At 40.7% G+C, this 23,918-nt stretch overlaps 1 protein-coding gene across 7 annotated transcripts in view; it reads left to right on the forward strand.

The window, feature by feature from the left end:
* KIF13B (kinesin family member 13B) overlaps positions 1-21,666 on the forward strand; it is a 129,283-nt gene extending 107,617 nt beyond the window's left edge. For all 7 annotated transcript variants that reach the window (XM_061461088.1, XM_061461092.1, XM_061461090.1 and 4 more), the window contains 5 exons: positions 5,401-5,518; positions 6,552-6,685; positions 16,288-16,350; positions 17,872-18,874; positions 21,244-21,666. In XM_061461088.1, the coding sequence (XP_061317072.1) occupies positions 5,401-5,518; positions 6,552-6,685; positions 16,288-16,350; positions 17,872-18,874; positions 21,244-21,536 (1,611 nt within the window). In that variant the 3' untranslated portion in view covers positions 21,537-21,666. The remainder of the gene's footprint in view (positions 1-5,400; positions 5,519-6,551; positions 6,686-16,287; positions 16,351-17,871; positions 18,875-21,243) is intronic.
* The last annotated feature ends 2,252 nt before the right edge of the window (positions 21,667-23,918 follow it).

Raw genomic sequence — 23,918 nt, forward strand, 5'->3', positions numbered from 1 at the left:
TTAAGTTAACAGGACTGCATTTGGTCTCACCTCTAAGGCATATCTGCTTGCTTAAATGAGAAAAAGTCAATTTTTACTGCTGTTACCACCACAGATATGGTTATGGGAGAGAGACATGAATTTTGTTTAATCTTGCACATTAGCACGTGTCAGGTGATGCAGGACTGTGGTCTCTTACTGGTCATACTACATACAGACCTGGATTTTTATGTTCCTGGGTGCTTGCATTGGAAGCTTAAAAATTCACTTGACTTGAAGTGGATGAATCAGATGCACAAAGTATGGAAGGCACCTCTGACTTATTTTACAGGCTTTCGGACTATAATCATGTACTGATGAGATATTTCATGAGTTGTTCTTAAACAAAAGAGTTTTGAATTGTCAAAGACAGTTCTGTCTTTGGCAGTCATCCTTCCTTTCCCGAAGGTCCAGTGGTTTGTAGCTCGAGAGCAATGTACACCAAAGCCAAGGCAGACATGATCGGTCCACTTAATCTTTGGGTTTTACTAGGAATCAGAGGGTTTTTTTCAGTAAATTTGTACCATGTAGATCTATTTGAATAATCTTGCTGTTCACGAGAACAAGTGCCTTTTGTCCCAGCTGTATGCTTATATTTATAAATGCTACATGGTCACCTTTTCCTAAGCCTTTTCTGAACTGCTAAAATAATAAAACACAAGAAGTATTAATTTTTCTTACCTAGTGGCTGCATTTTATTGGTCTGTCAACTTCAAGAAAAGAATTGTTGTCAGGTAAAGCCTGCAGATCACTTAAGTAGTGATCACCCCTATTTGCTGTAAAGATTTTGTGCATGTTATTGCTGACCTGAAATAAATTTCCTGGTGTTTTTCATGGATGATGTGTGAAAGAAAGGAAGGCAGAGGAGAAGTAGGAGAAGGTATTCTAGAAATAAACCACTTTATAGACAGCTATGTATCAAAATCCAGCAAGGGACATGCATTCTTCTGGTGGATATTTTTGATTTGTTAAGTCACTTGACCTCTCTTTGGTCACTTGGCAGAGACCAAATATATTCATGAAATGACGGCTTCTCTGCACAAATGATTTACAAGCTTCTTTGCTTTCTCTCACCACCCTTCTTGAGACAAAAAACAGTTACAGCACTTAAATAATACCAATTGCTTAGACTTAAGTGTTTCAGTTAGTGAATGCACAAAACAATCATGTGAGAGTGCTATATAACCTGAAGATGTGAAACTTGGGAACTTCATCAAGGTAATATAGTTAATAATTCTTACATTTTTTTTCTTTTTCCGGGATTGAGATAGGTTATCTTTCAATCCAGCTTAGTAAAATCAATCATTCATGAACTGCCTTTTGCCTCTACAGAATCTTCACACAACAGTTGACCCTTTCAATTGCCTCCACTATTTTCTTTTGCAAATGTTTCTCCAGCTGTTGCCCTGATTTACCTACTTTTTAATGGTTTGCTCTCATCTCAGACTTGAGGCTTATTTCAGTCCTTAGAAACCTTCTAAAGTGATGATCTTTCCACTCTCTCCAAAACAAACATTATTTAAAAACACAACATGCCTTAAGTATATGGCCAGACAAATCCTTTTCTCAAGTTCACATTCCTGTTTTAGGGACCTTATTTTATTTGTCCTGGCAAAAATAGTTAAAATTAGGTAGAATATGTACGCATCCATAATTTCAAGGCTGAAACAAAATTTCCTAAAGATCTTTCCTAAAGATCCTTGGGGGAAAAAAGGCTCTTCCTTAGGAAAATGTCACTAAACATTGCCATTCTTTCTTTACAAGATGAATATTCTGAAAGTATTTTGCTCCATTTCTTACCTACTCCAGATTTTTTCAGCATTCTTCAAACAGGTCTAGAAAGTCAAGGTACTTGCCTGAGATTATTTTTGTTGGAGCAGTCAAAAAAGGGCACTTAAGACTCAGAAAAAGTTGATAAAGAAAATGATTTAGCTTCTCCTTACCTGCATTGAGTCAGTGTTCTAGTAAGCTAGAAAACTTTCTGATAGTAATCTTTCTGTTTCTTATGTCTCTGTGGTTTCCAGAAGCACTTAAACTTGGCCTACAGATGAGAATTACAAAGGTGTATCACCTTTATCCATTTGTCTTTACTAAGTGAATCATTACCCTAAGATCCAAAAGTAACACTAATCAAGCTCTGTTATGTCCTCCAAAAGAGAGCTCTTCAGATGCTTTGCATTCTCCCATAGTTTTTGTTCTTAACCTAATGCCACTGTCTCCCAGGCCGATGGCAAACCCGACTAGAAGGCAGCAAAACAGAACAGTATTTCAAGTGTTCAAGTCTTGTGATGACTTCCCACCAAATAGTTAATTTTTATTTTTTTATTTTTAACTCCTGAAGCACCAGTGAACTGATGCCTCCAAAAATACTGAATTACACTGGCATATTTTCCTAACTGGATAGACTATGAACTTTTCTCATGTTTTGACTCTTCCCCTGCAAACTAATCTGTCAGTGGGATCCAGAGAAGGAGACTTCAGGAAATATTTCACATCCTGAAGGGGAAGACAGTTTGAGCATAGTCTGAAGATGATGGCTGTTTCCATGCTGGCTCTCAGTGTCTGCTGCAGTGTGTGAAATCATCCAGATAGCAGGATAAGAAAGCAGACTCTGAAGCAGTATTTGGAATGGATATAAGTGGGGAAAGACTGCATGTGGTAAGGCCACCCTAAAGAGACCTGAACCAGCTGAAACACAAGATGGCAAAAGCCCAAGTAAGAGTTTCTGGGAAGTGGAATAGGAAAATCTATTTCATAGAAGCATTTTGTGGAAAGAATTTTCCAGACATAGGCATGGCTTTTTGATGTATGTAAGACATACATGATTTGCAGGTCAAAGATAATGTTCAAGTTGAGGCTTAACATATGAGTAGAACACTGTTATCCATGCTGATAGAGCAGGAAGCCTTCAAGAAGGGTTTAAACACCAAAGTCCTTAAAAATACAAGACTAAACAAATCTCTGGTATTTCTGCTGGTCCCAGCCTGGGTTATATCAGTTTTGACATTCAGGATGGCTTCCTAAAGTGAGCTCACACATCCATTAGTCCTTAGGTATCCCAAGTGTTACTTCACAGAAACCGCACTTGTTGGCTCTGCATCTAATAATACAGATGTTAGCTAGTAGAGTCTGAAGATAGGTGCTACTCTGCAAAAGTGCAAGTTACTTGCTATTCAAAGCATGAGAGCTTCTATGGGACTAACTTATAGATCCAAATGGAAACAATTTCTGCTCTTGGCTGCTCAGTGTGACCTTCAACCCATTGGAGAAATCTATTCCTCCTGTCCTGGCTTATTTATTCATGGTGAAGCATTCATGACTTCAAGTTACAGTTAAGATTAGTTTAGCTGCCTGTCATTTTCTGTTCAAGGTTGGATTATTTCCTTGCATCCAACAGCGTGAAGCTTCTTGAAAAGGTGCATTTCCCTCTTCTTCCTCCAGGAAAATTACATGAAACTTATGGTCTGGAATACAACAGTCCATCCCTTGTGACTTCTTTCTAGTATGTTCACTGTACCTTCTGGTTGTGAAAGTACCTGTTACGTGTTTTAAAAGAACATGCAAGATTCAGAAACAATATAATTCAGACAAGTACAGATATTGTATCACTAATAGCATAACTCCTTACCAGAAGTGGGATCAGGCTTTGGTTTGTATTGGTTTGGCTGCACCATCCTGTCTTTGCAACATCTATTTCTGAAAAGTTAAACTCTACAAGCTTGTAGTCCTGAGGGCATTCTACTGCCTGAACAGGACAACACTTCCACAAGGCGTTGAGACTTCTTGTAGCATTTGAGTCCAGATTCTTGTGACCCATAGACTCTTAAAGGTATATGGAATTTCCTTAACATCTGCTATAAAGTAAGTAAATTAGCACCATATAGCTTGATTAGTGCCTACTCTGTAGCAGTGCAAAGGAACCACTTTGTCAGGCATTGTGAGTGTGCATATATTGTAAGTTTGCAGGACACCACATGGGTTTCAGTGCCTGCCTTTCAGCTCTACACACCTAATGTGATGCTCAGTTCAGTGAAGCAATATATTGGCCGGTACCCACATGAAACTTCCAGCAGAGACACCCTCTAGCCAGTCACTCATTGTAATCGTTGCAGACAAATCTGTAAGCAATTTTACATAGCAAGATGATAGAGTTAGGAAAGGACAATTTGGCCACATAGATTCTTGATGCTTCTGCATTGATGTGAAATACTAGCTTGGAGGTTCTCTCTGTTAGCCGAGAGACTTTGCCACTGAGGGAGTTTCTGTCACACACCATGTGCTGAATCTCTTGGGATCCATGTAAAACCCAAGTGGAGAACCCTGGGACTTTGAGAAAGCAGATGGCCTACTGCTTTCATAGTCACCTTTTCTTCCTACTTCATCTGCACTCAGGCTCTTGAAGGTCTGAAAATCATGATGTTTCGTCTTCACTAACCATGTCAAAACTCTAAACTGTCTTTACTTAATCTTTTTCTTGGCTCCTGGTACCTACAGCTTGTTGCCATGTATTCCATCTCTCTCTTCCAGGCTGTACTGCAGTTGCTTCCTCTTGATCTGACTAGCTCATCCATTCTCTTACACTAGGCACTACTGTCCAGCCTTTAGGTCTAAGATTCTATTTCTTTTCTTGTTCAGAGCTCTGTCTGTCTTCACCAGTTCTTTCTGACACCCTGCATCTAGCCTTCACTCAAAGAATCACAGAATGGGGCCTTAAATCACAGATTGGAAGGGGCCTTAAAGCTCATCTAATTCCAACCCCCCCTGCGAGAGGGGAGGGGGGATGCAGGGATGCTTTCCACTAGACCAGGTTGCTCAAAGTCCCTTCCAACCTGGCCTTGAATACTTCCACATCTTCTCTGGGAAACTTGTTCCAATGTCTCACACCCCTCATAGTGAATATTTTTTTTCCTAATATCTAAAATAAATCTACCCTCTTGCTGCTTAAAGCTATTCCCCCTGTCCTGTCACTACCTGCCCTTCAAAACTGTCCTTGAAAGCAGCTTTCCTCTAAGTTCCCTGTAGGTATTTAGGTATCATAACTGCTTCTGGAGAAGATAAACAAAATATTTAGGGATTTGGGGTAGGCAGTACTATCTATTTTCACCTGGTTGTAATGTAATCAACTTCCAAAGCACAGCTGCACAACTGGACAAACTATTATAGCTTTGAGGTTCTATAAGTAGACTTTTACTGTGCCTTGATGCTGAGGGTGCATGTCTTTGCAGGGCTTGGTGTTTCAACTAAAACTGCATCTGGGGAAGGGTCTTTCCTTATTTCTGTGCATTCTGAACTTTGCAAAGGGGCTGTGCAGGCTGGAATGGAAGTATTGCTGTACTCTTACTGGTGTGCTAACTTTGAAAGAGACAACTTTTTTTCCTCTAGGGCCGATGGGAGAGTCAGCAAGATGTATCCCAAGGTGCCGCAAATTCCAGTAGAGGCATTAGTCCATCTCGTACTTCTCTGCCAGGCCCTAGGCAGCAAAATCACTCTCCTGATCCAGGTAAGGGCTTTCCTAAAGCTAAGACAACTCTCCTAAAAATGAAATCAAGTTAGCACAGCTACTGAATTTCAGATAAAGCTGAGCCGCTTTCAGAGATGCAGAGAAATCCCCTGAGCAATGTCTGTGCAGTTCCCTTTCTGTGAACATTTAGCAGTTGTGGCTAAACTACTCGGACTCCAGGCAACTCTGACTGGCCTTTCCTTTAAATCTGGTACTAGTTCTGCTAAGAATTAAATGCCATATGTTTAAAGTTGTCTGAAAATGCAGTCTTTATCTCAGTAGTTCATTTTCAAAAGCCAAAACCTAGCTGCTCTTAGAAGATGCTGTCTGTTACATGAGTAAAGCAGCAAAGACAGTAAGGCTACAAATGTTTTGGGAAATAAGCAGCCCTGGAACTGTATGGCTATTTTGCAGCTGTTGTACCTAATATATAGTTAAGAGCACAGAGATAGATAGTAGTAATGTTTTGCATGTCTTCCTAGGTTTTCTCAAGGGGAAGTAGTTTAGGAAAACAGCATTGTGAGTAAGGAGACTTGAATGCCCCTAACATTTTTTCTTTTTCTTAACTTGGAACTTCTCATCTTTTACCTGTAGTAAGTTTTGTAATTGTTGTTAAAAATGTGTGTTGTATGGACATCCTTTTTCAGTTTTGCTTCTTGATTTGGGGGTTTTTTGTTGTTTTGGTTTTTTTTTTGTTTGTGTTTGTTGGTTGCTTTTTTTCCTGCTTCTGCAATTTGTAAAGCATTTTATGTTTCCATTTGCAAACAACAAGCTTTTCATGCCATGTGATGGAAAAAAAAAGATGTATGCTGGGGCCACAGATTACGACCTGCGCCATTCAAGGGAGAAGCAAGCACTCAATGCTTTTGCTTGGCTAATGCTTTGACCACTGGCAGATGTCATCTTAGACTAAAATGATAACAGTTTTGTAATTTGCTTGGGGGGTGGGGTTGGTTTGGGTTTTGTTGTTCGGGTTTTTTTCTTTTCCTTTCTCCAAAGCATAGCTGTTCTCATTTTTCAATTCTTCCAACAGGTATTGGTAGCCTTGCTGCTTCCTACCTGAATCCTGTAAAGTCCTTTGTGCCTCAGATGCCAAAGCTGCTGAAGTCTCTCTTTCCTGTTAGAGATGACAAAAAGGGCAGGCAGACCTCTCCCCTTGCACAGCAGGTAAAAAATGAAATCAAATAGGCTATGTTTTTGCAGTGCAAACCAAGGTTTTGGTTATAGTGAAGCCTTGTGAGGCATTTCCTCTCTTCACTGTCCAGAGATAGTAGAGTGGTTTAAACCTATTGATACACTCAGCCCACTCGGCTTTCTAGAAGTGCCAGGTACGCTACCAGCATGATTTATGGCAATACTGCTTGCAGCATCAGTATCATTTAAATTCATGAAGTAAAATTCATGAAGTGCACTTAGTGTTGTTTGAGTATGGCCAAGTGGAAAAGGTAATTCTGTTTTTAATTTGTTATTTCATATGCCATTCCCTCCCATCCCTCACCCCTGCTCATGTCACCTTTTACTGTCTTCTGCTCTGTGCTTTGGCCAGTTGCTTTAATTCATTCTCTTACCTATACCACACATCAGAGAAGCATTTGGTTTTAGTTTTGGATGCTGTGCTGCAAAACTTCTCATGCTCTAACTGTGGGTTCTGTGCTTTGAGGAGTAGCTGGTAGTCTGCTACCTGGTAAGCTGGTAGTCCTCCTTTTTCTAGTCTGCATTGTCAAGCACACTAGAAAAAGCTACTGTCTTTTAAAGAAAACAGATGAAATAGACTAAATCTTTAATTTTTTGGAAGTAACTTATGACAGACATGACACAGGAATCAGGCAGATGTAAAATATGTTTAGTTAGACTGTGGTTTTATTCTCTACAAAGTAATAAAGGGAGCAGATTTTACACCTGTATCTTTAATTTATTTGCTATACTTTTTCATATTGTCTTCTGCTTACAACAGCCTTGGTGTTGAGACTAGAATCATATAAACTTATTCATCTATGAAACTTAGAGAACTAAAATTGAGAGTGTCTTTGTTTAAAGGTATTTGGGTATTGAAAGATGCAAATAGGTGCTCTTTACAATTGCAGTGAGAGCCTTTCACAACTTCTTGAATTCGTACTGAATCAATGAGAGCTGAGATTAGAAATGAGGCCTAATTTCCTGCCTCTAGTCTAACCACCTGTTACCACTCCTTCCTACTGTTCAAGATTATTTGTCTTTAAGTCAGTTTTTAAACGGCAAACATCTATTTAAAGATATTTTAATTTATATTATAGATTACTATAGGAGCTCAAGTAATCAGATCATGATCACAGCACCTTTTAAAAAGAGGGAAAATGCTATTTCTACTTTGCTTTAAAAAAATAAAGGCTAATATAGAAACAAGAGTGTGTGATATTTTATTGCTTGCTTACATTACATTTTTCCATGACCACTGGATCTGTATAATAAAATGAAATTTTGAAGTTATTTGTAACTTCAGGGTTTTTAATAGAACAAGTTCAGTTGTATTACAAATACACCTCACTGGTTTGAGAGGTTTATAGAGAGTCTTTGTAGCCCTATCAGTGAGGAAACAGGGCTGCTTCATTCCTGCTAGCAACTGCAGCTTACAGAAGAGAGGAAAAACTGAAGAAACTGCTACAGAATTAGCTACAGCTTCTTCTGAGCAGCACAAAAATAAGTACGTGCTGTTGTAGCAAGACGGTCTTTAAGATTGTAAATATCATGTCTCATAATCTTTCTTGCTGTTTCTTTCTAATGGCCTGATGATGCAAATGCGGCCAGAACAACTTAAATGGTGGTGGTGATGAATGGCTGTTGCACATGGTGGGTGATGGGGCTTCTATGGGGGTCACTGTTTGGCAATCAGCTATAACACCTTATTGCTAACCTGCCAGTGCCAGGCAGCAGGCTAGTAATTCTTGCACAGCAGTAGTAAACTACACAACAGAGAGGACACAAAATTTAGTTCTGTATTTTCTGAATCTCAGAAAATACAGAACAATGCGTCTTAGTTCTGTGGAAGAATAAAACTTCGATACGCAGTAGCAGAGGACATAAGTGAATGTGCAAGGTGAGAGTAGGTGGTGAGCAATGAAAAATACAGGGGCGGGGTGAAGCCAAAATGATTTTTTCGGCTGTAACTTCAAAGGAAACTGACCCCTAGTTGAGAACTGATGGACTTCTGTTGCTGTATACTTGGGAGAATTAAGTTCAAGAATAGAAATAACTAAAGGAGTGCTTTACAAAGCAAATGGAAACTTCCATATTACTTTTTCTTGGCTAAAACCAAAACAAGCAGATAGGCAAACCAGTTTTTTTCAACACAAATACCAAAAAGCAAAGTGGATCGGTTTATTACTGTCTCCTGGTTCATCAAACAACTACAGTGAAAAAGAATGCCCAAAGTTCTTGTCAAGCTCCCTTTTCAAAGGGATCTTTGTGTATCTGTTACATTATTTGAGAGTGCTTAATTATGTGGCTGAGAGAGGTGAGGTTGTTCAGCCAGATGTTTTCAAGTGTCCAAGGCCAGGTTGGACAGGGTTTTGAGCAACCTAGTCTAGTAGATGTCCCTGCCCATGGCAGGGGTGTTAGTACTAGGGGAGCTTTAAGGTCACTTCTGACCCAGACCATCCTATGATTCTATGATCTAATGTCATTTAAATCTGTTCTGGAAAAATGCTGGTGAACCATCTTGAACTAGATGGTTGGTCAGGCTTATTAAATTTTCAATGTGTTATAGTTAAATTATCGAGGTTAGGTGGCTGTACATCTCCACAGAAACCATCAGATTTGTTTTGTTACTCCTTGTAAGCAGTATCTTACAGCTAAGTTGATTTTAGAGGTTTTGAGCATTGTTTCCAAGGGAGCTGTACTTTTTTCCAAGCTTATAACTGAAGTTTATTGTGACCAAGCAGTTTTCCAAGTGAATGTGTTACCGAATCTCTGCGTGAGTAAAGAGAAGCTGGAGTTCTGATCAGTTGTTCTGAAAACACCTTTTTGATTTAAGCAGTCTTTATTTCAGTCAGATGCTGTTGCTTAGGCTGGCAACCTTAGAGCACGGGAGGACATGCAAAAGTTATCTTAAAATGTCTTTCCAAGTCCTGTTTGTGTTTGTAGTCAGTGGTTGTCTGAGTTTCAGAAATGCAAAGACATTTCAGTCAAGGTGGTGGCAGCTAACAAAATTGCTGTCTTTGACCTTCTGATGCAAGTTTAGTAACTAATCTGGAGAATAATGAACCGCAATTAATGAAATCTGCTCTCGTATTCAAGTGTGTTTCTCAGACAGCACATAAAATAATTGAAAGAACTTCCTGCTCTCTAATTAGTTAGATTGAATTAATTTGGCATAATAGGATTCTTTATGTAACTAGCAGAACGGCTTCCGATGAAGCTGTTTATGTACCTAAAAGATTGGTTTCTGATGAAGCTGTTTATATACTTTTAAGTTAGAAAAGGCCTATTTTCTCCAGTATCTGATGCCTTTAAATTAATCGCCAGTAGTCTGTAAATAAAAAAGCCAATTATTTAAGCCTTTCAGGACTGCAGGAATTGCTTTTTATTTACCTAGTCTGTTCTTTAAAAAGCTTAGTACTGCAGTGCGCAAGATCTAACGCCTTGCCAACCCTTATTGCTGATGTGGAAAAGTTTAAAAATCTTGTGTAAAACATGCAGGTGGATGGAGAATCAGAGTTTCATCTATCTGTGCTTAATTATATTACATACATGCTCTTGAAGCTTGTCTTTTTTATTAACATCCTGAGGCTTTCATAGTGTGCACCAAGCAGAATTACTGTTCTTTACCTTGTGACCCTGCTGATCTCCAGGAACTGCCCGTGTAATTACATTTAAGGGCATTGTTGGGTCCTGACATTAAGAATGTACATATGAAATTTCAGTTTCTGGGTTTTATTGACATTGCCGTGGCTGAAGCAAATTCCTCTGATCAATTTCATAAGTAGATTTTCATCACCTTCATACTTGAGGACCATGTTGGGTGCTCAAATAATGTTTTAACACATGGCTTGAATGAGAGATCTTGAGTCACACCTATCTTAAAAAAATTTGTTCTCTGAATTTTCATGTACTAATGTAATTCACTTTGTTTGTGGTCTGAAAATGCAGCCATGTGACTACAGAGAGGGCAGGTGTCAATTTTTTCTCCTTCACCTTCTGATGCAGATGTAGTAATTAATCTTAAAAAATAGTTTTTCATTAGCTGATTTCATTATCTAAATAGACAAATGCCTTTTTCTGCCAGTGCATTAAAAATAACAGCTTCATGGATGTGCATGGTGCATAGTATAATTGCTAGAACTGCCGTTCCTTAATCAAATGTAAATAACGTGGCCTCAGAGAGCCATCTTTAAAATCTTGAAGGCTTTTTTCAGTGTTTCAAATAAAGAATTGTTTCGATGCTGTAATCAGCATAGCTCAACAGATCCTCTGTGGCCAGCTGAGCTGCTATGTGTCTGGCTCTTCTGACTGAGTTGTTAGTTTTTTCATTTCTTTCCAAATTCAGTTTTCACTATCATCCTCATACAAATAGTTTTTAATGAGTATGGAAAAATTACTTTTAAAGTTCTTGGAGCAAACCACTGAAACATCTTTAGGAACTAACTTGAAAATGGTTATAAATTACCCTCTTAATCTGCTCAGACCTAGGAACAAAATAATTTAGCTACATAGAAAATTCTGGTTACTTTTGCATAAAGTGTATTAGAAATGTGAAATTCAGAAGTGGTATTACAGGCTGAAATGTTCTTCATATGAAAGGTGGTATAAGAGGGTTTTGTTTGCATTACGATTTAAATTAAGAGTTTCTTTAGAGAAGAAAACAAACACCAAACATACAACTAACTTGTACAGGGTTTCAGGTTTCCTTTTGGAATGCAGGAGACTTTATATTTGAATGATTAATTATGTTTTAATTATTTTAAAATTGAGGGCGGAGAGGAATATTTGGGCGGGGGATGGCTTTTAAAAATTGATTCATCTTTTTTTGACTTTATCCTAGGGAATTCAGAGTTCTTACTGCATTGCTCTGTCTTGTGAAAGTATTTTATCCCGGGTGCTGATTTAAACTGATTTAAATCTACATTTAATGAAGCAACTGTTATGCCCTGCTGCTGTTTCCAATAGTTGCTTTTAAATGATGATGTGAACATTATACTGTCAGTGTGACAGTTCTTGAGCTCAGTGATTCCTATCTGCAGATGGTAAAGCATAGACAAGAGCAGTGGAAGTTTTCTGATAATGCCTTTTTAGGATTGCATCAGCTATAACCTTGGCTAGACCATTTCTGGAGCTTGAAGGATAATTCTGGTACGCGCTCGCCCAGTCTGTTCTGTTATCTGCCACTGAACTTTCTGCATATTGGGTGTTAACACTGAAGAATTTTCATCCAGTTACATGAAATCAAAAGGCTTTGTATTGAAGTCATCAGTCACTATTGTCAGAGGCATTTTACAAAATGTTTAATGACATAGAAATACCAAATGTGTTTTTGTGAGCTCGTTGAAGATGTTGTCATTATGTATGCAATATATGGTATGAAAAGGAGCTCATTTAGGATTAATTTTAGTGCCTCTCTAAGTGGGGTGAGAATCACATTTGCTTTTCCTTTTCATGCTCACCAGTGTACCAGGTTGGTTTCCAGATTCCACTAATCACTAGTAACAACATGGCTTTTGGTCACCTCAGAGTATGTGCAAACTGACCTTTCATCTGACCAGAAAATACGTGCTCTTAGATATCCTTATAAACTCATTGCACAGAGTAGCAGCTCTCAGGAAGAAGACAGTTTTTGTTCTACAATGATTCAAAGGTGCTTTAAAGTGAATTCCTTTCGTGTTCTCTCTTAGTCTATATTTTGTCAGCTTGGATGAAGACATTGTGCCAAAAATTATCACTGTAAAAGGATCATGTTTTGCCAGTGGGTAAATATATATGTCTGGTTTAGCAGTCGCTATCTGCAAATGTTTAATGATAGAATTTGGCTCTCGATTCAGAAATACTTTTCATCCAGTAATGTCTTCATAGATACTCAAACACAGTATTTTTAGTATCCCACCCAAGTTACTTGACTGCGTTTCATAACACAGATTCAGTTTAGTACCCTTGCACCCCAGTGAGGGTGTTTCTGCCCATCTGTTTCTTGTCAACACAAACGTTGGGCAAGTGCCACTTCTCATAATTGCTTTTTTCTCCGTGTTTTTCTAAACATTGCTTGGCAGAGTTATTGTAGTTTTGAGATTTGTCATCCTTTCAGGAGGAGAACTTGATGAGGCATGATTAAAGTGTAATGGTTTTCTTTCATTTGCTATTTGATATCAACCAGTTTTAGGTTTTGTGGATTTACAAGCTGTAAGACTGAAGGTTTCTGAGAGATAAAAATTCCAAACAAGCTTTCTCCTCTGTTTATTTGATATAAAGAGAGAAAAATAAATCAAAGGAACTGAGAAGTATCTTTAAACACTTTTTCTTATTTCAATTCCAAGTGCTTATCTCTGGATAATAATACTAGACCTCAAAGTACTTCCCAGCCAAGGCATGTATACTGGGAGAAAATGGGGCGAAAAACTAAAGTTGTGTTGTGGTGCCAGTGAGCACTGGAGCTGTTTTTAGCTCCTGATACAAGCTCTGCTTTAAAAGGCTGTTTCCCCTTCTCCAACATATCACAGATAGACATGTGGAAGCAACAAGGACAGTGTTTCATATGTGCAACCTTTCTGGGATGCCAGAATGGACCATGGAGATAATTAACTGGGATAATTTGAATTCAAGAGCCTTGGCTTCTCAATGAGGTTCAGCTGCACCTCTGCAAAAGGTTTGAAGTGCTTTGTAAGTGCCTGCCTAGGGATTAGCCCTAATGTCTTGTGACCTTTTATTTTTAAAAGGTGATATTTAATAGCACTCCCAGGATGGACCAACCCATGGTTCAAAGATGGTTGAAGAGGAGAGAATAAGTGTTCTGCCAAGTACTCTTTTCCTTTTAATACTGTGATAAGTGTCTATTAAAACTAAAATTTGCAGGGCTTTCTCACAAGAAGGTTAATCCCTCTCCTCTCTGGTCTTTTTTAAAGTAAAACCCTTGGCTGTTGTGACAGTCAAGTTATCCTTGGGTATCAGAGTTAATGCTTAGGATGAGTCAGAGTACTCACTCACCTTATTGCTCTCAGCTATCTCTGAACCCAGTCACAAGTCAATACTACAGTTGTTTTCAGGTTAATACTTTTGTCTTAGAAGATTGCCACTTCATTCCAAAGGAAGCTGAAGTTCTTGTTCAACATCTTAATCGCTGACATGGACAGTGGGATTAAGTGCGCCCTCAGCAACTTTGCTGATGACACCAAGCTGTGTGGTTCGGTTGATATGCTGGAGGGAAGGAATGCCATCCAGAGGGACCTTGACACGCTTGTGAGGTGGGCTGATGCCAACCTCATGAAATTTAACCATGCCAAGTGCAAGGTCCTACACCTGGGTAGGAGAAATCCCAGGCACAGCTACAGGTTGGGCAGAGAAGAGATTCAGAGCAGCCCTGTGGAGAAGGACTTGGGGGTGTTGGTGGATGAGAAAATGAACATGAGCCGGCTTCAGTGTGCACTCACAGCCCAGAAAGCCAACCGTATCCTGGGCTGCATCAAAAGGAGCGTGACCAGCAGGTCGAAGGAGGTGATCCTGCCTCTCTACTCTGCTCTTGTGAGACCTCACCTGGAGTATTGTGTGCAGTTCTGGTGCCCTGAACATAAAAGGGACATGGAACTGTTGGAACAAATCCAGAGGAGGCCATGAGGATGATCAGGGGACTGGAGCACCTCCTGTATGAAGACAGGCTGAGGAAGTTGGGGCTGTTCAGCCTGGAGAAGAGAAGGCTGCATGGAGACCTCATAGCAGCCTTCCAGTATCTGAAGGGGGCCTATAGGGATGCTGGGGAGGGACTCTTCATTAAGGGACCATAGTGACAAGGGGTAATGGGTTAAAACTTAAACAGGGGAAGTTTAGATTGGATATAAGGAGGAAGTTCTTTCCTGTAAGGTTGGTGAGGCACTGAAATGGGTTGCCCAGGAAAGCTGTGAATGCTCTATCCCTGGCAGTGTTCAAGGCCAGGTTGGACAGAGCCTTGGGTGGCATGGTTTAGTGTGAGGTGTCCGGGGCCATGGCAGAGGGGTTGGAACTAGATGATCTTAAGGTCCTTTCCAAACCTAACTATTCTATGATTCTATGAGGTGTCTGAATGCCACTGGATCACGAGCCCTAAAGCTGTGTTTATGTTTAGGCTTCACTGATTTGTTCTGATTCGGGTCATCATCTGTTCCTGGAGCCCCAGCACGTGTCCTAGTAAGGATCTTGAAACACTAATGCCTTGTTCACCCAAAATAGAGCCAGTTTGCTCTGAACCCCACTTCAGTGGTGTACTTTCAATTAGCACGTTTAATGATAAGCAAACCCCACCCCCTCCTGCTTTCTTTTATTGAACTGAGCTTTAACATCTAAAAATTATTTTGATCCACTGTGAACCTCTTGGGTTTTTTGTCTGTCTTTTGTCTTTTTATTTTTTACCTTGAACAACCACGTTTTTAATTAATGCCTGGCAATCTCTATAAATCATAGCTGTTCTTTTCTTCCATGTTTATTTCTTTTGGGGACAGGGTTAGTCACATTCCTGCTTTACTGTACTTAGAAGGGATGCAAAAGAAGAGTTACCTTACTCCAGCTGGAAAGCTTCAGTTCTTTAAACAGAAAGTTGAATTCTGGAAATAGCTGTCTCAGAGATGAGCACTGCCTGTGTTTTTCTGCAGAAGGAGTTCTTAAGTCCCTTGGAGAAAAAAGAAAAAAGGCAGACTGCTCCCAAATCATAAAATGTGTCACCCTTAAGGAGCTCTTTCCCTCAAAGTATGAATCTGCACTTGCAGTACATTATTTAACAGAGCTGAAGAGAGATGTTTCTGCCTTTATCTCCTCTCTCTTTTAGTTCTTGCTTCTCTTTTCCAAGTTTCTCCACTGAACTGGTGCTCCCTTTCCCTCCTGTCTCACCAGTGTGTGTTAGCCCAAGCCTAAGATTTATAGTCAAGTATCACAGTTTGCTGTTATAGTCTTGGGAAAGTGATTATTTGAAATCTTAAAACATAAAAACCCGAATATGGAGCATGTGAGGGACGTTTATTGTCAATACCTTCAGTATCAAGCCCCATGCTGTGAAAGAGGAGATACTGTTGAAACACGGAAGTTGCTCTTCTGGCACAGAACCAGTGTATCATCATTAGCAAATGGTGTGTGTAGTCTTCACTCTAGCAGGCAGTAGTGGTGCCCTCTTTTAATAGAAGATACGCAGATCTTGTTTTCCACTTCCTTTTTGAGTTAAAGCAAGCAATGCTAAAATCTAAATTGAATTAAGATACTGGAGATGGAGAAAGAGCTTTGGAGATGGATTGAAGCTGAGGATTTCTCTCACCAGACCAGCATGTCCTCAGATCTCTCTGTCATCTGTTTGCTCAGTGGTCTGTGTTTGACAGAGTGCATTAAAGAAAACTTCCTACACTACGAATTTGTACTTGTAGCTGCTTATATGTTAAAGTTCTGGGAGGCCTTGGTTAAGTTTTTACCCTTTCAGAGCGCATTATCAGAATGTAATAAAATAGCAGTGCTCCATCCTTTCGTGACAGAGGTTTGTTTGTGATTCCAGAATTTTATATACAAGTTTTAATGTTTACCAGTGTGACAACACTTAATCCTTTAAGTGAACGATGTTCTTTGTTTCGTCCCTGCAGGCTGTCCCACGAATTATGGTTCAGTCTGCCAGTATTGACACCAGTGCTGCAAGGATAAAACAGGTAAGCACATTGCAGGATATCATGATACAATTTTCATATTCCCGTACCTGGAAACCAGAGGTGGCAGAAGCAACTGCTGGGTTAGCTATTTAAAACCTGTTGCACTTCTTTCGTTGAGATAATTAAATGCAGTGTGTGTTGCTGTGTTTTCTTAGGTCCTGGTAAAATCTCCCCTTATCACCAGTTACACTTTTGTATTTGAAGGGCTTGTAAATCATATGATTGCATTAGCAGTTAACTAGCTAAAATTTAGCTGGTTTGCTGCTTTAAAAGGCAAATTGCTGGGCTCTGTTGCTTTCTATAGACAGAACATGTCTGTTATTCTGAGTGTTGAGCTTAATTCTCAATTTTACATTTCAAGACAATTAATGATATTGGCATGAAAAAAAAGGCTCTTGATAAGCTGGAAAGAAAATAGACACTCTGATCTCCCACAGTTCAGCAGAACTTCAGTCTCATGAATAGCAAGTCATCTTTCTCCCACTTGTGCTTTTATTGTCTTAGCAAAATGTGTTATCTGAACGCTTACAAGGGAAAACAAAGACTGAGCAGAGCTCCAGAGTCCACATGCACACCATCCTCTCCATAGAAAAGCTAAATTATGCCTGTAATCCATAGGAATATTTAAAAAAATTCTTCTGTATTACATTTAGCAATAGCAGGATAGCCTTTGGTTCTGAAATTCCTGTAATCCAGTCAAATCCCTCTTTCTCGAAATTCCACTTATATTTCCAGTGGAAAAGCCACTTCAAAATAAGGTGAAAATCGTGTAGTTCAGGAGACTTAATCACTAGATGGGATAAACCACAAGATTTTGAACAATAAACAAAAAACGTACACTTGAGAGTTAAGATCTGTGCAAATCTGCCGTCCTCCAACCACTGTTTTTTTCCCCTTCATATTAGCAGCCTCCTCCCTCCCTCCCAAAGAGATTTAGAGACATCCTAATCTTTTAGAGTACATGTGCTGGCGAAAGATATTGATCTATCAGATTTAGTAAACTTTACAGCCAAGAAATACATCACTAAAATGGGCTGTTAATCTCGTGAGGTGCAGTTAATTTCATACTCTGCAAGTGTGTGGTGCTGGTGGCATTGAGGTGGGAATGGCATTTGGAAATGGGGGCATAAATGACAGTTTAGTTGGAGAGGCATGATTTATCAATCCTGAGAGTTAAGCCAAATAACTGAGAGACTTATAGATCATGGCTGTTTCACATTTCCTATAAATCCTGCTATTCAAACAGCAAATGACCATTCCTGCAATATAAACAATTTTTCAGTAAATATTGGGGGATGTATTTCTTTTAGTTGACAGACACTTTTCTTATTAATGGAAGAAATGAGCTGACAATCCTACCAGATTTGCAAAGCTGACTTCGGATCAGCTTGCATCTTTTGGACTTTGCAGCTACACAGGGATTTAGATAAGCCAAAGGTCTTAGAACTTCCCAGAGGCCTTGTATCTATCCTTTTAGCTCAGATATTTTGGGTAACAGGTCCCTGTCCTTCTCTGTTTCAGATTAAACAAGAGGAAATAGGAAAACAGCCATTCGAAACTGCAGTGCAGACGTCTGAGGTGGACAAGAGTCCAGAAAAGACACCCAAAGTGCCTTTGCAGCAGCCCTCAGGAGACACCCAGGCACAGGACTCCCAGGAGGGACCTCCAAGTCCTCTAAGTGAAGCCTCCAGTGGGTACTTTTCTCACAGTGTCTCGACAGCCACTCTCTCTGAGGCCCTTGCAGCAGGAATTGATGCTGTGGCTCAACCAGGAAGTCAAACACCTTCAGCCAGTGACTTCCCAGCTCCTGCTGTGACTCAGGTCCCTTCTTCTGACATGCCAGGGCACTCAGACAGTTCATCAGAAAGCTGTCTCAGTACTAAGAGAGAGAATCTACCTGCCTTCAGCCTTCAAAGCACTCATGCAAGACCTAAAGACAGCACTGAAGTAAATGGAAACGATGCTTTGAAATCCAAATCTTGCATATCTCCTGTGACTCAAAGCGAGCAGGGAAATGATGCCTCTGTAGCAACTGATGCAAAAACCTTTCTTTCTACCTCCACTCCAAAGAAGGAGTTGTTATCCAAACAATCAATGGAGTCAGCAGGACAAGCTAGGAAAAAGGAAATGGCTTCAGAGTCTTCAGAACTGGGGTTTCCCGAACAATTGTCCCAGCCTGGTGTTGCAGCCTCCCCCTTCAAAATCCAGAAAGTCAAGACATCAGAACTGAAGTCCTTTACAAGCATGCTGGGAACAGATCCCATGTATTCACTAAACACAGAAGAGCAGCAAGGAGAGAAGAGTACAGCCACCACCCGTGGACTGAACCATAACGGATCAGAGACAGCAGAAGAAAAACTGGAGGTGGCTTCTGATTCTGAAGAAGCCAATGAAATTCCTGAGTGGCTGAAAGAAGGGGAATATGTCACAGCTGGTGCAAATAAGACAGGCACCGTTAGATATATTGGGCCCACAGACTTTCAAGAGGGAACATGGGTTGGTGTCGAGCTGGATTTACCTTCAGGTAAAATATACAGACAGCATGTCAGGATTTGCAGTGCTTCAGTTTAATGTCACTTTCTGATGAGGGGGGAGCACATTAGCCATTACTTGGTGCATTTTGAGATGGGAAATATCTTTCCCTGCTGTTGTCTTTTTCCAGTCTGCCTTTGTAAACCTAGTCTCACTGACCTCTCACAGAGTTGTGTGCCTTTTCAGTTACTTCACTGGCTTCTTACAGTGGAGGTAGGAATCAGGATTGCTTTTACAGTGCAGGTAAGTAAGTAAATAGTTGCAGGGGACAGCCCTTGTGTCCAAAGAGTTCTCTTCTGGGCTTCTGCTCTGTGGATAAGGGTGTCCAAAGCACAACAGGAGCTGTGGAATTCAAATAACCAAAGGAACATTCAGGGTTAATAAATTGCAAAGGCTTCCAAGGGGTTACCTAGTCTCTCACAAGCTGTTTAAAAATAAGCTGTTAAATGGCAAAATACTATTTATGTCTGTGTATATATTGATATTTATACACCTATATATGTAAAAACCAGTAGGAAATAATCACACTTTGACCACCAGGACATACAGATGATTTAAAGTTTCTTTCAGCTTTTCGTTTGTCATTCATGTGTGACTCTTGTACAACTGTAGACTTCACAGAATTTAGGCTCTAATACATGCTTTTTGGAAATGAGGGTGCTGTTCCTGGAGAGGCTCTGTTCGTATGTGCTGTTGCACAGTGATGGGGAAAACCAGTGACTTTATCACAAGATGAAAGATGACACCTGGCATTTGTTCTCTGCTGCAGCCCCAGGTTTCATAACTTCCTTGACACCACTTTCAAAGGACTTATTTTCTCCAAGAGCAGGTAGGATTGGGGGAAGGCAGGGCATGCCAGTGGAAAATTCAAGAGGCAAGCAGTAGATACCGCTGCCTTTTGATATTTGAAAGGGTTTGGTTTACCAAGGGCACATAAAGCTCCTTATTGAAATCCTTTTAACCAAGCTGTGGCATTCCAAGTATGCAGTGCAGGCTGTTTGGTGAATCAGCATGTCCCAGGGAGTTGCCTACACTCATCTCTGCTTCACACTTCCTGGGATGGAAGCTGCTCACCAAGATAAATACTGTGTCAAGGATCCAGAGCTCCCATTAAGTGAGCAGTTATCTTCTCTGTGCCTGGTGTGCTCATAAAAGCTAAAATGGAAGGTGTGCTTTCAGCTGGTTTCAGAAAACTCTGGAGTTTCCCAGTCTGGAAAGCAAACTGCGGCTCTAATCCCTTTGAAAGTTGTAAACCAGTGCTCAGTCCTGAATTCATACCTTATTTTAAGAAATATATATATATATTTACAGATTCATTTCCATTTTGGAAAGTCACCTTCCCTTCCTGTCTGGCTACTCTAATCCACAGTGGTAATTCTATTAAGCTCTTTGCACATACCTGGTGTCAGCTTCAGTGTCCATGGAAGAGCCAAAGAGCGACAAGATTTTTTTGGTCTATTGGGACCTCAGCTGCTGATGTTACTGGGTATTTTTGTTTCCCCATCTGTTTCCATGAGGAGTAAGTCCTTGATTTGTTGGAGCATAACTGGATTCATGTGCACATCTGGAGCTGCCATTGGAAAATATGATCACAAACTTTTATCTTGGTCACACTTACAGGCAGTGGTAGAAGTCCAAGTCTTTGGCCACGGTGGGGCTATGTGGGACCCAAAGCAGTGCTGGTGGTAGAGAGGAGATACCTGTAAAACAAAAGGGGTGATTTTATGTCATTTAAAGAGCTGTCATATCGTTTCACATTCCCTTTACAGATAGGAGGGGTCTCTGTCCCGGTACCCAGAACAGTGATGGGGGAGAATGTTTAAAGAAGTTAAAGACAGCATCAGTGTAAAGAAATTGTTCTGTCTGTTCTGTGGAGGTTTTATGACATGGAAACAGGAACTCTTCTCAACTTCAGACTCTCATCAACTCAGAAACCCAAAAGTTCTTTTAAATGTCTTTTTTTTCTTTTTTTCCTTCCTTCCTGATAGTTTGCTGATGCCTCTGTTGCTGAACTGAGTATTTAACACTTTTGGTGAAATTAAAGCATTCCCCTGAATAGTGAGCAGGAAGGAAGAATAAGATGGAGTGTCCCATTCAGAGTAACTGTGCAATGGCTTTCCCTCCAAGCATCTCTGTGGCCTCCTCTGGACCCCCAGCAACAGCTCCAACTCCTTCTTATGCTAGGGGCCCCAGAGCTGGATGCAGGACTGCAGAGACGGGTATCACCAGAGCAGAGTAGAGGGGAAGAATCCCCCCCCTTGGCCAAGGTCAAGGTGATGCAGCCCAGCATATGGAGAACACACCATACACACAGAATAAGAGCCATTTCATCTATCATCTTTGTTTCTTTTCTTGTCACAGGTAAGAATGATGGCTCGATTGGAGGGAAGCAGTATTTCAGATGCAACCCAGGCTATGGATTGCTTGTGAAACCAGGCAGAGTTAAAAAGGCCACAGGATCAGCAAGACGGCGGAGCACCGGGTTGAGGTTGCAAGGAGGAGTCGCCACTGAGAACAGGAAGAGCGGCAACTTCTCCGGTTCAGCCTCCAGCCTGGCTTCACTCACAGCCCTGGCCAAATCAGAAGGAGGACCCACGCTGCGACTGGAGAAGAACCAGAAAAATGCGGAGAACAGGAAATCCTGGGCAAACTGAGACAGCTCTGCGCACAGCAGCAAACGCTGTGCAACGCAGCCAAGGGAGCAGGTCTTCTAGCTTCGGGACGTGAAACCAACCACATGAACTTCTAGTTTGTGGCAAACACTAATGAAGGCTTTTTTCTCTCCTTTGGGTGATTGACATGTTAATTCTTTGCCTTGTCATGGTGCTGGATCTGTGTCCTTCATTTCCTGTTACAAATTGTGATGCTTCGGGCAGCCAGTGAAAGCTCATGGCGGTGGGTGCATGTAAGCTCTGCTCTCTTCCACCTCTCACAGAAGGAAGAGATGCGTAAATTGTTTGAATTATGACATGGCTTTCCAATAGCTACAGAATAACTACCCATGCACCGGTGCTTCTCTTGGTGTGACTGGCAATTCTAAAGAAACATCCCCAAAATAACAGTTCTTTCCTACTTTTGTAAGATGTGTCCGTATCACATAATACATGGTAAAAGAGCAAGGTTATCATGAGTCCGGACAGGCAGAGAAGCAAACATAGATTTTTATTTGGAAATAAAGACACCCCACCCTCCCCACCCCCCAAAATCTGTTTATTTAAAAAAAGACACCAGCTCCTTGGTTATGTGGCCTGGGCCCAGTGCCTCTTTGGTTAGTGTCCTGTTGTCCCTCTCTCCTGCTGTGAAATTGGCACAATCTTTCTAGCTGTTTTGTTGGGAATGGGCGAAAGCCCATGACCCCATGTAATAGTTTTAATCCCTTCAGGAAAGAGAGGAGTTGAGCAAATTTTCCATCTGATCTATTTCACATGCTCTCTCACCATGACAGGATCCCCTCTCACTTGCTCCAAAGTGGCAGCACCTTCTTCCTGTTGGTGCTGCCGTGTGGGCCAAAAGGATTTCTGCAGAGATAGCAGCACTGAAGTGCTTTGATGTTTCTTCCCAGCCTTTGGAGCTGGTTGGATTTTTACCACTTGGGCAAAGCAGAGGGTCGCCGTCCTTGTAACGGGATGAATCCAGTCTATTTATTTGTATTTATTGTTTTAAAATATGAAATGTTTGCGCTTTACAATCATCCACCACCTGACGTTGCACAGAGGAGCTCCACCAGATCCATATCGAGCATCCATCCAAAGAGGAGGTGCCTCTGTCGCCAGCTAAACCACCCCAGCGGCACACAAAAGCAAACCTGGCTGAACGGGCTGAGGAGTCATCCCCAAAACGAATCATCCCTCTTGGAAGTGGGAGGTTTGGGCTGGCTTTTATGAAATTTGATTTTATTTTCAGTAACCCTTGTTATTTTTTAACTGCCTGTGACCCAAATGACGCATTGCTGTGCGTGTGTTGTATATACATGTGCGCATATCAACATACACGCACTCGTTGTCTAACAAATGAAGAAAGGCCACAGACTTTTTCTATTCTGAGCTTTTATGTCTTATTTACTCATCACGGGGGGATCGGACAGCTTGAGCAATAGACATTTTATCTACGTGGGGTATATTTAGGATGCTAAATTAATGATTAAACTTTAATAGGTATCTAGTCGCTGCCCGTGCTGCACGTGGGTATCTAAGTGCCTTAGCCATCTGGTTCAGAGGTCCAAGGGAAAGATTCATTGTCATCAGAGGAGGTAGGGATGCTTAGCGGAGGAGATAATTATGCTGATTTACTGTAATTAATATTATTTATGCAGAAGGAATAAAATTAAAATAGAAACTAATCTGTAGCAGAAGTGGGATGGGTTGCAATGCAGCATGCATAGTACTGCCAGGGATTTGTGTATCCTTTCAGCTCCGTGTGACTAGTTTCAGTGTTTCCTAAATTTTCATAAAGAAACCGTAATATAAAATGTACAGACCAGCTTTTAAAACTATCTTTAGTGTACAGTTTTTCCTTCTTTTCCTTTGCACAAAGCTCCTGTCTGTTCAAGCCAAGGTGATGGGAGAATTTTAGTAGTAAGGAATTCAGATGCTAAAATCCTGGGGTTTGAAATTGTAACTGGTTTTATGGACATGACCCCTGCAACCAAGCGGCGTTCCTTTTTGGGGTATGACGAGTCTTGCTGATGAAAAACCACCCGCTAATGAACATGATGCATCTTCTACTGCCTTGTGAGTTTTCTAAACCCCATCTTTACCGGTTTTTAATTGCACTTTGTTGTGATGTGCTGCAGAAAGTCAGCTACCATGAAACAGCCCCTCACCGGTAGCTGTGGTTTTCAGTCTCGGCACTTCATTTGCTGGATTTAGGGATATCTTTAATTGATGTTTGATAGGTGGCCCCTTTTGGGGAGACATGAAGGGAAAACCTCTCAGAGTCCTTCTGATGCCTTTTTTCTTGCACCACTGTCTCTGAAGACTGGAGTCTGTGGCACATAAAGGTGTTGAAGTCACAGAGGTGAAAGGGTCAGGCAGAAG

This window comes from Pezoporus flaviventris, unplaced genomic scaffold, assembly GCF_033815535.1.
Source record: "Pezoporus flaviventris isolate CSIRO_AGI_PZ_B2104156 unplaced genomic scaffold, CSIRO_AGI_Pfla_v1 ptg000031l, whole genome shotgun sequence".
Classification (NCBI taxonomy): Eukaryota; Metazoa; Chordata; class Aves; order Psittaciformes; family Psittacidae; genus Pezoporus; species Pezoporus flaviventris.